The sequence below is a fragment of the Anabrus simplex genome, chromosome 1 (genome assembly GCF_040414725.1).
Source record: "Anabrus simplex isolate iqAnaSimp1 chromosome 1, ASM4041472v1, whole genome shotgun sequence".
In the NCBI taxonomy this organism is placed as follows: Eukaryota; Metazoa; Arthropoda; class Insecta; order Orthoptera; family Tettigoniidae; genus Anabrus; species Anabrus simplex.
In genome coordinates this window covers 1,776,683,028-1,776,697,870 of record NC_090265.1, presented here as the reverse complement: position 1 = coordinate 1,776,697,870, position 14,843 = coordinate 1,776,683,028, and the positions used below count along the sequence as shown (strand labels likewise).

General features: G+C 39.0%; 1 protein-coding gene across 2 annotated transcripts in view; it reads right to left on the bottom strand.

Annotated features, from left to right (window-relative positions):
- aPKC (protein kinase C iota type) overlaps window positions 1–14,843 on the bottom strand; it is a 551,572-nt gene that overhangs the window by 401,509 nt on the left and 135,220 nt on the right. For both annotated transcript variants that reach the window (XM_067138622.2, XM_068225692.1), the window contains exon 3: window positions 12,798–12,848. In XM_067138622.2, the coding sequence (XP_066994723.2) occupies window positions 12,798–12,848 (51 nt within the window). The remainder of the gene's footprint in view (window positions 1–12,797; window positions 12,849–14,843) is intronic.

Sequence of the window (14,843 nt, the reverse complement as noted above, 5' to 3'; positions counted from 1 at the left end):
AGAAGAAGAAGAAGAAGAAGAAGAAGAAGAAGAAGAAGAACAAGACAAATACAGAAGGGATGTGAACACACCTTCACACAAATAAGTTGTGGTAAAGGACAGAATATACTTAGCCATCAAATAGTTATTCACGCAACATACATAGAGAATGGAAGAAAAATCCTCGCCAGGAGGGGAATTCAAACACGGCCCTCCAATCTGTCAGGATTAGTAAGAATGCTGCGGCGACACCGGTGTGTTCATGTTTGAGGCTGATTTCTCAGCATGGCTCTCAAGCCGGTACTAAGCTACGAGCACAGTTGGCAGCACCACCTCACAAAGCTCAATTGAATTCGCCTGCGAAGTGATCTGATTGGCTAACTTCAGCAGATGATAACATGACAACGGTGCGATATATCGAATTATTTCTTTCAAATTGTTTAACAGTATTGTTTAACAGAATTTGTAAGCTACGAAAAAGTTAAAGATGACAAGCACGAAATTCTAGGGGTAAGGCTCATTTCTACAGATAATAGGCAACTAGATGTCTTTGGAGTGTACAGACCAGGAAAGGGTAGCGCATATGCTGATTCATAATTATTTTATAAGATAATCAGCTATGTGGGAAACGATAAGGAAAGGAACGTGATCGTAGCGGGTGATCTCAATTTACCAAATGTCAATTGGGAAGGTAATGCGAACGACAGGAAGAATGACCAACAAATGGCAAATAAGTTAATATGGGAAGGGACCTGATTCAGAAAGTGATGGAACCAACTCGAGGGAAGAATATTCTGGATGTGGTGCTGGTAAAACCAGATGAGCTCTATAGAGAAACCGAAGTAATAGATGGTATTAGCGTTCACGAAGCTGTTTTTGTGGTAATTAAAAATAAATGTTAAAGAAGAGATTAAAATTAGGACTGTTAGGCAGTACCATATGGCTGATAAAACAGGCATGAGGGAGTTTTTAATAACCAACTATGATCGGTGGAAAACGGTAAATATAAATGTAAACAGACTTTGGGATGGGTTTAAAGCAATTGTTGAGGAATGTGAAAATAGGTTTGTACCTTTAAAGGTGGTAAGGAATGGTAAAGATCCACTATATTATAACAAGGAAGTAAAGATACTAAGAAGGAGGTGCAGGTTGGAAAGAAATAGAGTTAGAAATGGCTGTGGAAGTAAGGAGAAATTGAAGGAACTTACTAGAAAATTGAATCTAGCAAAGAAGTCAGCTAAGGATAACATGATGGCAAGCATAATTGGTGGCCACACTAATTTTAGTGAAAAATGGAAGAGTATGTATAGGTACTTTAAGGCAGAAACAGGTTCCAAGAAGGACATTCCAGGAATAATTAATGAACAAGGGGAGTGTGTATGCGAGGATCTTCAAAAGGCAGAAGTATTCAGTCAGCAGTATGTAAAGATTGTTGGTTACAAGGATAATGTCCAGATAGAGGAGGTGACTAATACTAAAGATGTATTAAAATTTACCTATGAAAGCAATGACATTTACAGTTATATACAAAAGTTGAAAACTAGAAAGCTGCAGGAATTGATAAGGTTTCGGGGGATATACTAAAGACAATGGGTTGGGATATAGTACCATATCTGATTGATTTTTGTTTGCATGAAGGAACTTTACCAAATGAATGGAGAGTTGCTATAGCAGCCCCTGTATATAAAGGAAAGGGTGATAGACATGAAGCTGAAAATTACAGGCCAGTCAGTTTGACATGCATTGTATGTAAGCTTTGAGAAAACATTCTTTCTGATTATATAAGACATGTTTGCAAAATTAATAATTTGTTTGACAGAAGGCAGTTTGGGTTTAGGAAAGGTTATTCCACTGAAGCCCAACTTGTAGGATTCCAGCAAGATATAGCAGATATCTGGATTCAGGAGGTCAGTTGGACTGTATTGCGATTGACTTATCTAAGGCATTTGATAGGGTAGATCATGGGAAACTACTGGCAAAAATGAGTGCAATTGGACTTGACAAAAGAGTGACTGAATGGGTGGCTCTAATTCTAGAAAGTAGAACTCAGAGAATTAGAGTAGGTGAGGCTTTATCTGTCCCTGTAAAAATTAAGAGGGGGAATTCCTCAAGGCAGTATTATTGGACCTTTATGTTTTCTTATATATATCAATGATATGTATAAAGAAGTGGAATCAGAGATAAGGCTTTTCGCAGATGATGTTATTCTGTACAGGGTAATAAATAAGTTACAAGATTGTGAGCAACTGCAAAATGACCTCGATAATGTTGTGAGACGGACAGTAGGCAATGGTATGATGATAAATGGGGAGCAATGGTATGATGATAAATGGGGATAAAAGTCAGGTTGTGAGTTTCACAAATAGGAAAAGTCCTCTCAGTTTTAATTACTGCGTTGATGGGGTGAAAGTTCCCTTTGCGGATCATTGTAAATACCTAGGTATAAATATAAGGAAAGATCTTCATTGGGGTAATCACATAAATATGATTGTAAATAAAGGGTACAGATCTCTGCACATGGTTATGAGAGTATTTAGGGGTTGTAGTAAGGATGTAAAAGAGAGAGCATATTTGTCTCTGGTGAGACCTCAACTTGAGTATGGTTCCAATGTATGGGACCCTTACCAGGATTACTTGATTCAGGAACTGGAAAAAATCCAAAGAAAAGCAGCTCGATTTGTTCTGGGCGATTTCCGACAAAAGAGTAGCGTTACAAAAATGTTGCAAAGTTTGGGCTGGGGAAACTTGGTAGAAAGGAGACGAGCTGCTCAACTAAGTGGTATGTTCCGAGCTGTCAGCGGAGAGATGGCGTGGGAGGACATCAGTAGACGAATAAGTTTGGATGATGTTTTTAAAATTAGTAATGATCACAATATGAAGATAAAGTTGGAATTCAAGAGGACAAATTGGGGCAAATATTCGTTTATAGGAAGGGGAGTTAGGGATTGGAATAACTTATCAAGGGAGATGTTCAATAAATCTCCAGTTTCTTTGCAATCATTTAAGAGAAGGCTAGGAAAACAACAGATAGGGAATCTGCCACCTGGGCGATTGCCCTAAATGCAGATCAGTAGTGATTGATTGATTGATTGATTGATTGATTGATTGATTGATTGATTGATATGACCAACCCTCTAACGCCCATTTACCCGGTTTACATTGGTTTTGAACAACAACATGCAGAATTCTGTTAATTTCACATCAGACATCTTAAAATATCTCAACATTATAACGTAAATGTTAAGCATGCAAAATGCTATTTTTAAGTACCTTGTATCTGTAGTTGTTGAGCCATCAAAACTGGAACTTACCGCTATTAAGTTAGCGAAAGGTGTACCTCTCTCTTTAGATCCAGGAACTCCCATCTTGAAAGCGTGGGTTGGAGACCACGGAACCCCTAGCTCAGTGTGGCAATGCTCCCACTTACCTGTACCAGTCCCCCCACTTTCATCACTACTATCCGTCCTTTTTTGGTCAAGTTCTTTTCTCTTCCGACCCCGATAATATTAATTTTCCGAGGCCTTAGTAGTCTTTCATTTTCACGTCTTTCGAGGATATTCCCTTTCTTGTGCCGATATCTTTATTCTTCGAACTATCGGACATCTCTTTCTTTTCTAATTATACTCCGCACGGCTTTACTTCTAAATTGGCAGTGCTAAGAGAAGATGGTTCCTCTTAAAACAATCATCACCACCACCACTATCTTTATATCGGTATTTTTATACCTCAAGTAACGTTTCCACATATCCTTCCTGAATCGCACCATGTAACGCAATATTGTGACAAAATTGCAATACTAACGCCTATGTGTTATACACCAAAAGAATTGTCTCCATCTTAGGATTACTAGAAAAATATTTTTATTAAGTACCTTACTTACGTAAAATACGATTTACTCAAATGATACAATGATTAGGTCACGGCCGACTTGATGCGTCGCTCCAGGTAGCTGCTCAGCGAAGAATCCAGTCGGCCGTGATTAGGACATTGAAGTTTACTGTAATAGCCGGTAGATTACTCTATGAAAGTTGTCTCGCGCTGATCTTTCTATCTAGCACGATAGAGAGCTCTGTGAAAGTCGTCTATGCTGATCTTTCTATTTTAGTCCCATATATGGCTCCGTGAAATCAGGAAACCACCAGAATGCCGGAATGGTAGTTGCATCATGTTGGTTCTAATAAGCGAGAAACAAAAAGAAATTCATCTCACGATATTGTGACATATTCTGACTATATTAGACAAGCTTGCGAAATTAATAACTGGTTTGATAGAAGGCAGCTTGGGTTTAGGAAAATTTATTCCACTGAAGCTCAATTCGTAGGATTCCAGCAAGATATAGTAGATATCCTGGATTCAGGAGGTCAAATGGACTGTCTCGCGATTGACCTATCTAAGTCATTTGATAGGGTAGATCATGGGAGACTACTGGCAAAAATGAATACAATTGGACTAGAGAAAGAGTGACTGAACGGGTGGCTATATTTCTAGAAAACAGAACTCAGAGGATTAGAGTAGGCGAAGCTTTATCTGTCCCTGTAATAATTAAGAAGGGAATTCCTCAAGGCAGTATTAATGGACCTTTATGTTTTCTTATGTATCTTATATAAATCATATGTGTAAAGAAGTGTAATCAGAGATAAGGCTGTTTGCAGATTATGTTATTCTGTACACAGTAATAAATAATGTAATGGTTATATAGTCCGCCATGCCAACTTGCTACGGGCCGAGCTCGTCACCCATCGCCACACCCCCCTTACGCCCGACCGCGCCAATCACGAGCAACACTTAAGTGCTGGGCCGGCCCTTGTCTCTTCTATCCGTGGTCGCGCCGCATGGGACGACGGAAATGACTCGACTATTAGCCTGGAGTCTTCCACCTCGCGAGGTTCCTCGATCCATGGAGCATCCGGACTATTCTAGAAGGGCCAGCGCAGGTATATAAGAGTTAGTGGGACTTAGTGAGTTAGTGAGTGAGAGCGAGATTGAGTTCGATGGTAAGAGTTAGCGAAGAGCGCAGTCAGTGATAGACTGGGCTGAGATGTCAGCCTGATGGAGTATCTGCCTGTTGGAGCCGAGGACTCGTTCCTATTTCCCTGACGTCGTGTGTGAGTCCCTTGAGGCCGGCTGCTGGAGAAGAACCTTGGGTGTTCTGGAGCAGCGCGAAGGAAACAATGGGTGCCGACGTGTGCAGACTGCGGAGCTCGACGGATTGAGTGAACAGCGGATACTATCCCGACCTGCGAGACTGACGTGTAGGCTGTGGACCGTGACAGTGCCAACGAGAGTGGCTGAGTGAGTGTAAATAATCGATGACTCTGTGTGTGTGTGTGTGTCATTGTAGATGGAACATGAGAAACTAAGAGAGAGCGCGAACCATGTAAGTGTACTTGTGTAAGGTGTAAGCTCGGCTATCGTGTGTGTGTATGTAAATCTGTAATTGTAGTGCTTAGTTAATAAATCTTAGAAATAGGACGCTACCAGGTTATGTACTCATTTATTTACTTATTCACCCCGCCAACACGTTACAATAAGTTACAAGACTGTGAACAACTGCAAAATGACCTCCATAACGTTGTGATATAGACAGTAGGCAATGGTATGATGACAAACGGGATTAAAAGTCCGGTTGTGAGTTTCACGAATAGGAAAAGTCCTCTGAGCTTTAATTACCGCGTTGATGGGGTGAAAGTACCTAGAAGTTAATATAAGGAAAGATATTCATTGGGGTAATCACATAAATATGATTGTAAATAAAGGGTACAGATCTCCGCACATGATTATGAGGGTATTGAGGGGTTGTAGTACGGATGTAAAGGAGAGGGCATATAAGTCTCTGGTAAGACCCCAACTAGAGTACGGTTCCAGCGTATGGGACCCTCAACAGGATTACTTGATTCAAGAACTGAAAAAAAAATCCAAAGAAAAGCAGCTCGGTTTGTTCTGAGTGATTTCTGACAAAAGAGTTACAAAAATATTGCAAAGTTTGGGTTGGGAAGACTTGGGAGAAAGGAAACGAGCTGCTAGACTAAGTGGTATATTTCGTGGTGTCAGTGGACTGATGGCGTGGAATGACATTAGTAGACGAAAAAGTTTGAGTGGTGTCTTTAAAAGTAGGAAAGATCACAATATGAAGTTAAAGCCGGAATTCAAGAGGACAAATTGGGGCAAATATTCGTTTATAGGAAGGAGAGTTAGGGATAGGAATATCTTACCGGGAGATGTTCATTAAATTTCCAATTTTTTTGCAATCATTTAAGAAAATGCTAGGAAAGCAACTGATGCAGAATCTGCCACCTGGGCTACTGCCCTAAATGCAGATTGATTGACAGATTCTATTTCAAAAGTCCCTTATTACGAAACATCTTGAATTATTCAGTGTAGGGTTATTAAATGAAATAAGTACGCACTGCCAATCACGACATTTCGCTGCGGAAAAGGTAAATGGACATTTTAATTCGTGATGCCACAATGGTTTGGTTAATTTTCTACAACCTCAAGTGAACGACATACTTAAACGTATGATGTTACATGAACAGTCCAATGTCCTTTACGTTCTTCTCTGCTAACCGCAGCCACATCCCAGGGTCCTGACTGTTTTGAGATTTAGGGGATGATTCGTAGGCGAATTTCAGATTTACTGTCTACTGAAAATTGCCGAGCATTATACGACTAGCTTAATGAGATCAGAATTCGTTGTGAAAATTTTATACATTTCTAAGGTTCAAATATTCCGAATGCATAGTCACAACGTAAGTGTAATTTTAAAGACAGATAATGGTCTTCTGGAGTTCAGTACTATTTGCGTTATTTTTCCTCATTTTTAAATTTAGTTGCCGACCCCGTGGTGTAGGGGTAGCGTGCCTGCCTCTTACCCGGAGGCCCCGGGTTCGATTCCCGGCCAGGTCAGGGATTTTTACCTGGACCTGAGGGCTGGTTCGAGGTCCACTCAGCTTACGTGATTAGAATTGAGGAGCTATCTGACGGTGAGATAGCGGCCCCGGTCTAGAAAGCCAAGAATAACGGCCGAGAGGATTCGTCGTGCTGACCACACGACACCTCGTAACCTGCAGGCCTTCGGGCTGAGCAGCGGTCGCTTGGTAGGCCAAGGCCCTTCAAGGGCTGTAGTGCCATGGCGTTTGGTTTGGTTTGGTTTGGTTTTTTTTAAAAAATTTAGTCTTTGTTCGCAGCAATCGCTGCGACAGGCCACTAGTCGAAATAAATTTTTCTGCATGTGCCGCAGTAGAATCCGGGAAAAGGTTGCTTGATGAAAAATAATCTACAACCACAATAACCGTCACTGTTAACAACTAAAATATGCAAAAAACAAGATGGAGGTAGCCCAAGTGAAATACAGATTGGTAGACACATTGTCACTTCGAGCGTAGACCTCCCTCATTGCACCCTCAGCTCTGCCTGGGGTTAACCAATAACGTCCGTTAATCAAGGCTTCATACAACCGATGAAGTTCAATGAAGAGCTAAAGTGCACTCACACTTCTATTGAACTAACACTCTTTATGGAAGGATATAACGTAATGAATTTAGTACTCGGTAACTACGTGGTGAACAATTCAAAAATATGTCTTCTCTGTAACATAATGTTCTTCCTATTCATAATACTACTCTCCTTCCCAATTACTTCTCTGCTTTGGCAGTCAGCATGCCCAGCTCTTAATCTGCAGGTCATATGATCAATCACTGGTCTGTCTCTCCTTAGGAGATTGGGAGTACAGAGTGTAGAGCATGGGGCACCTGATCTGAGCCTGACCGGGTTGCTGGCCTTCGGGTCTCGAGGTCCCTCTTTAGATTCACGGATGGGTCATGGGATTTTAACAGTACGGGTCTAACTCTCTAGGCTCGGAGTCAGCGTGCTTGTGTCGTCGCTAACATAGCTCATCGAAGGGTCTCCTTAACAAGCATTGCATCTGGCTGTAACAGCAATACGAAATTGTTATTTTATTAAAGTGCGTCCACACAAAGAATTTGTCAACTTTGTTAATAAACACGGTTAATCAACAATGTTCATGAATATTCTTTACTGTTGATAAACAAGATAGCGTGTTTCCAAACTTTTCGGCCATGTTTATAAACAAAATATCTATAACTTTTTCGAATGAAAATTTTCATTAACTTTCCGCGTTTCCGCAAACATTTGGGTTCGCATGTGGGTGAAGACGAAATTAGAGCATGCAAATTCGCCGCGCGGAATATGTGCTTCGGTATTTATTCTAAAAATTGACTATCAAATCACAAGCGAAAGTTATAATATACAGTATTTTAAATTTTGCATTATATTCTTTTAGCTATGTTCTAATGTAGTTTCGTTTCCTTTACTCCTTCAACTGAGCACTCTACGGAGATGTTTCTTGAGGATATGACGTAACTTAGGTGTAATGATGTAAGAAATAAACGAAAGCAAACAAACAAAAAACAAAAATGTAGTGTGGAAAATCTGCGAACTCCATTCAGCTACTGGGAACTGTCGTACCTGTTTACTGCTAAACTTCAATCTCCCGACTTCTACAATATCAAGACGTCCACTTACTACATTACTAGCCATCAATGACAAATATGACAAACCCATATATTCAGAGAGATTTATTGGAAAATTTAGTATTAACAAGGCAAGCAGCACGCAATACAAACAGCAGCATGACATATTGTTCAATAATCGACGGAAAAAAAATCAGGAACAAACTTGTCTATCACGCAGATCAGCAAATACAGAAGCAATAGTTGGAAAACAAGCAGCATTAATTATGGATATCTCCCTTTAACTAACTAGGAACAACAATATATTAGGTGCACACATCACGAAATAATTTCATACAAACCTGAAAATAAAATATACTCAGTGCTATCTAAATACAGGTGGAGGATAAGTAACTCCTCAATGTTAAAATTTTCTTGTACGAAGACACTATAACAAGTCGAAACACATGATAAGCGGTGAACCCATCGCTCTCAATCCTTACATAGTTTTCTTTTGAGGCTTCTTTCTGAGTGAACCAATATGAACATTTGAAGAAAATGTTTACTTCTTCAGAGCAAGGTAAATATAATTTTATGCAGTGCATCTATCAGTAAAGCGATCTAATACACTGTATATTGACGTTAGAAGCCAGAACATATTTGTTTTTGCTGATTTGTTTCTCGTTTCATAAACGAGTGTAGAACACAGCTACCAAAAATCACCCCTCTCAACCTGAGAATAAAGCTATTCCTTTCTACATCTTACCCACAGACTGAATGGTTAAAGGAACTTTCTCGATTTCAATCAAACCTTAGCAACTTAATCCCCAGACGAGACACGCATTCAGCACCGAAGATACTACAATACCCATGACCAATATTCCTTCATTGAAAGAACAACTCAGGTAAGGAAATTCTCAAATCCAAATCTTCTAAATATTTTGTCAATATTTTCTATGTTGTATTGTTTTTAACTAGTTCAGAACTAAGTAATTTGAAAATCGACATTTGGATCAGTAAGAGTGATACATGGCAAGTGCTAACACTTTGAATGTAAGGAAGACTGCAAAATACACTGACAGGCAAAATTAGTGGATCACTTACATTTTCAAACGAAAAATCATGTTAGATTCTGTAACATTTGTCTTATTATTTGCATTGATTATTTTCATAAAATGAACCTCCGGGGCTCAGGAGGCAGCGCGCCGGCCTCTCACCGCTGGGTTCCGTCGTTCAAATCCCAGTCACTCCATGTGAGATTTGTGCTGGACAAAGCGGAGGCGGACAGGATTTTCTCTGGATAGTCCGGTTTTCCCTGACATCATTAATTTCAGCAACACACTTTCCAATATCATTTCATCCGTCAGTCATTAAGCGTTACCCCAGAGGAGTGCGACAAGCTTCGGCAACCGGCACAATTGGTGTCCTTGGCGCCAGATGGGGGCTTCATTCATTTCATTTCTGACCCGGTCGAATGTCTGTAAACAGGCTGCAGATTTTCATTTTCATGAAAAAAATTATCTGAGTAATGTTATCTATCTGTTATTGCTACCCTTAGTTACTTACATATATTTTCATGAAAACAATCAATATAAATAAAACAAATTTTTCTCAATCTGAAATGCTTTTTCCTCTGAAAATTCAAGTGATCCATTAATTTTGCCGGTCAGTATATTTTCTTTCTTGTAAAATCAAGATTATATTAATCGACGTGTTCGGATGACTGATATTTGGATCTTTTTTTCTTCTTTTCATTTCCTAACAGGAAAATAACTTGTCAAAACAAGAGCGTCGCTAATTCAGGCATTACTTTCTTGTTTTCATAATTCGTACACATTTCTGAAACAGTAACTGCCAATCAATAACAATATTATTTGAACGACACAGATCAATCAGCACATTCTTTTTAGACCATGTTTGTAGTGCTAATGCATTATTTTCCGTCTAGATTATTCTAGCCTCTACTCATTTTGGAGTTGTCCTTGTTCTACCTGGACACTTGTTCTTACTCAAATGACATCGTTATTCCAACTGCTGCTCTCTTCCGATGCCGGTGGTATTTGGTTTGGGAGGCGCTTTCAATTTCGCACCCTTTGTAATCCTCCCCTTTCTTTTCCCGAAACGGGGGAGGTAGTCGAGTGGAACTGTCACTATCTTCTTCCCACGGCAGCCGCGGCTCGAATTCCAGCCAGTGGACATAGGAATTTTAAAATAAAGTGCCACACCCCAACAGTTCAGATCCCACGTTGAGATCAAGTCACGTAAAACTATGAATTTGCTTCTTTTTCTTTTACACGGACTAAATTTTCAGATTTTCTTCGACCATATTTGTAGTGCTAGTGCATTCCATTTCATCTAGATTTCTCTAACTCCTATTTTACTTCTGATTAGAGTCAAAAGGCGATGACTGCCAGGATGTTGGCTAGTTCCCTTTTAAGGGGACACTATAGTGAAATTTCATGAATATCAAGAAAAATATCGAAATTGGGTTTCGGACACTAAAAAGTACTCTGACGTTTGCTTATCACAAACTACTTATTTTTTAAATGTCGCCAGTTTTGAAGTCCTTAACGCCTCCTTTAAACAGCGCTGCGCCGGCATTTAATTCTCCCATTCTCTAATGGACACGCCCCAATAAAGGAGGAAAAGGAGCTCAGGTGAAAGGAAAGAGCTGAGGAAAAAGAATAAGGTGATGGAAATATCAATGGAGGAGAGAAGAAAGAAGTCTGAAGGGAACACTTACTCCAAAGTGAGGGAACTTGCCTAAATTTTTATTTTGCATTTTACGGCTTAGCAATATCTTAATGTTTTCTTTCATAAATGAGCCCTTATCATGCAATTTTTTGTCTAATGTAGGTGAAATTTTACACAATAGTAGTTAGATAGTTGGTGCATAAATGATAACGCCCATTTTACGGTGAAAGGTGATTCAAAATTATTTTTCACTTACGAAATATGGTGTGTACATATATTTAAAAAAATCTACGTGCCAATATATTTCTCAAACAACAAACTCTGACCCTGCGACTTGTTAGCGTAACTACCAGCAGATTTGTGAAAAATTTGGTGCTAAATGAAAACACATTGTGATGCCAGGGCCTTCTTTTAACGATGCTGATAAAATGAAAGTAAAAAATTCCCATTCAAAAGGTTTTATAAGTACAATATTGAAAGTTGGCAACATTACTATATAAGAGGAGATATACCTCAGATGAAACAATGGTAAAAATTCATTGAAAAATACAGAAGTTAGAAACTTCACTATAGTGTCCAATTGCCACCAATCGCCAATTCATTTCAGGATTCTTAGAAAGCTAGTACTATGGCATCGAGTAAAAACTGAAAAAAGAAGTTAAAAATCTATTATTTTCTAAATTTTCCAGTGCAAAATATGGAGAACGGAAAATTTCTCGAATAAATTTTTTCAATTTTAGGCAAACGATTAACCCAGGAAGTAGTGTCTTCTTCCTCTTCTTCTTCTTATCCTTGTTGTACCATATTCTCATTGGATGTCGGCTGTCGTCAGGGCGATCTGGTTCTTGTTCTCAGCAACTCGGAAAAGAGTGGGGTTACTGAGCCAATACCATTCTCGTAGATTCCGAAGCCAAGATGATATTTTTCTTCCACTACTTCTCCTTCCTTCAATTTTACCTTCTAAGATAAGCTGAAGGAGTCTACATTTATCATTTCGAATGGTATGGCCAAAGTACTCAAGTTTGATGTTATGCATCACCTCTAACTCTCATTGTTCAGACATTGCAGTATTTCAGTGTTACGTATTCTGTCAACCCATGATATTCCGAGCACGTGCCGGTTGCACTACATCTCAAAAGATCGAACTTTTTTGGTGATGTTCTCTGTTAGGGTCCAAGTCTCGGCACCATAAAATAAGAAAGAAAATACATAACACCGAAATAAATGGAGACGGATATTGATCTTAAAGTCCCTGTTACAGAGATGTTTGCTCATTCTCTTGAATGCAGTCCTTGCCTGTTCAATCCGGGACCTATTTTCAACAGCATTGTTCCAGAGCTGCCGAGATACTTGCTCCAATGATGTGCCAGCTACTGTCAAGTTAACAGGTTGAATGACATACTTGCTTATGACCATTACGCTGGTCCTTTTCGTGTTTAAACGCAGACCTGCTGCAGCACTGTGTTCAACCACACAGTTTAGTAATGTCTACCAAAGATAAATTTCGAATGGTTACATTAGGGAGTTACTTATCACAGAGAAAGGTTACAAAAGCGAAATGTTATACAGCGAAAGAGATAGAGACAAGAGAGTTGGGATCCCAACACCAGGAGGCGATAGACACCCATACACACATGGCTGTGCTTTACTTACTGTCTTCCCCCTGGCAAGGCATCCCCGGGGCTGACGGGACATTGGGGAAAACTGAAACAAAACAAGAAAAGGTTTGTCACTCACAGTACCAACTTCACAGCAAGGCGATTCTCTTCAGATCGTCTCAAAGAAGGAGAATAGATCGAAGCTTTACGGCAAGCAACAACCAGGCTGAATGAAGACAAATGAAAAGAAAATATCACTCAATAGCACTTCACCATGAGTTACTGACTGCAATCAGCGATATTCATGTGTTACCAACAATTTATGTGGCATTATTTAAGTGGTAGTCTTTAGTGCAGCTGTACCACTGTGCTGAAACTTTTCGCACACTGCTTCACAAGTTCCTTTTATTCTGACAAAAAAAAAGAAGAAATGTTATAAAGCAACTACATAACTGAACTTCCGCTTTTTAATTTAATGTAGTTTTATTTATTTATGTATTTATTTATTTTATTTTATTTATTACAGTTTATATTGCCAAGATTACAGCTACACAAATTTCCTTAAATTCTTATTTATTTGTTAATGATCAAAGGTATGTTATTTGTTCATTTGATGGACAGGATTTTTTTATACTTTAACACTTTTGTTATTAATAAAATAAATGTTTATATTACGCTATGTACCGACGATCTGAAAATGAAGGCCAGGGTACCACAATGCCTTCCTTGTTTAACAGTCTCTAAGGCATTGTAAATCTCATCTCCTTAATTTCAGTTCGGTTTTCTTGAGGAATTCAGTCTCTAAGATCAAATGTAATATCACATTTTTGCCGTGTTTGATGTACATTCTCTCCTTGCACAACAAGTCTACGTTTCCCAGAAACTCAACAATACGACTCTACGGGATGGTATTAGGATGTGGTGATCGTGGACTCTCACATTTAGTCCTTTTTTAGTTTATTTTCCGGGTTGAACCGTGTTGTTGTTTTCTGTACAGTTTGCCGACGTTTCGAATACATTGTAGTATTTTTTTGTCAAGGCGACTGACATACCCCTGCCTGGGAGACTGATTACCTCGCTTCAACCCGAAAAATAAACTAAATAATTCTACACACCGTGGAAGCTTCGCCTCTAAAAATTCAGTCCTTATGTCAATCTCTCTCTGTAAACTGGCTGAGTCGAAAAGGAACGTCGTCTTCAAGTTTCTCGAGACCCGTTAAGGATGTTGGAACATTTTCATTTTCCTAAGAAGTATTAAGGGGCTCGTGACAAAATATGCGTCTCTTTTACGTAACATTATTAATAATGGAAACATCGATACAATTTTTGTTATTAATGTTGAAAACCTTTTCTAGCAAAGTGGGGGTCCCCATACTACGGAAAACGTAACATTAAGCAATTTCCTCAATTGTGTCGCAGGTTGAAGGGCTAAAGGGCTCAGAAAGGTTTCAAATTGTGAATATTGTATAGCCCTGTATGAAAACCTACAACCTGTTTTCCAGTCATTGACCGGGTCAGGGATGTACTGAATGAAACATATATAGGCTGTTATTACAATGGGGTCGCCACTTCCAAGGTGATTTATTAATGAGTGATACATGCTATGAAATGATAATAGAGAGTGTTGCTGGAATGAAAGATGACAGGGAAAACCGGATCAAACTAAAAAACAAATTTTGAAAATCACTTCCGGCCTAAATGCAGTTCCAGAAAAACAGCCTAAAATCGCTTGTGTCTTTACTTGTTTTCTTTTTCTTATTCAAATCCTTGCCAAATTAACGTATTTACATAATTATTTCTGTAATGTGTTCCTTGGTTCAATACCCCGAGGCGATTTTTGATTTTTGAAAAATGTCTACACCGAATGTAGTTGTAAAGGTTTAAGTGAAACTCTGCACTTTAGCGCTCGTAGTGGTAGACAAAGGCAAACTGCTAATCTAACCGACAGGATAACGATGATTAAGGAAAGGACTGTAATTTTTAGAAATAAATAAAGAATATATTCTCATACTTTATTGTATTTTATTTACCTAAAATTCGTAGCTCATATCCTTAGGATGTTTTCAACATTGATTTGCTTGTCTGAAGGGAAATTTCTTAA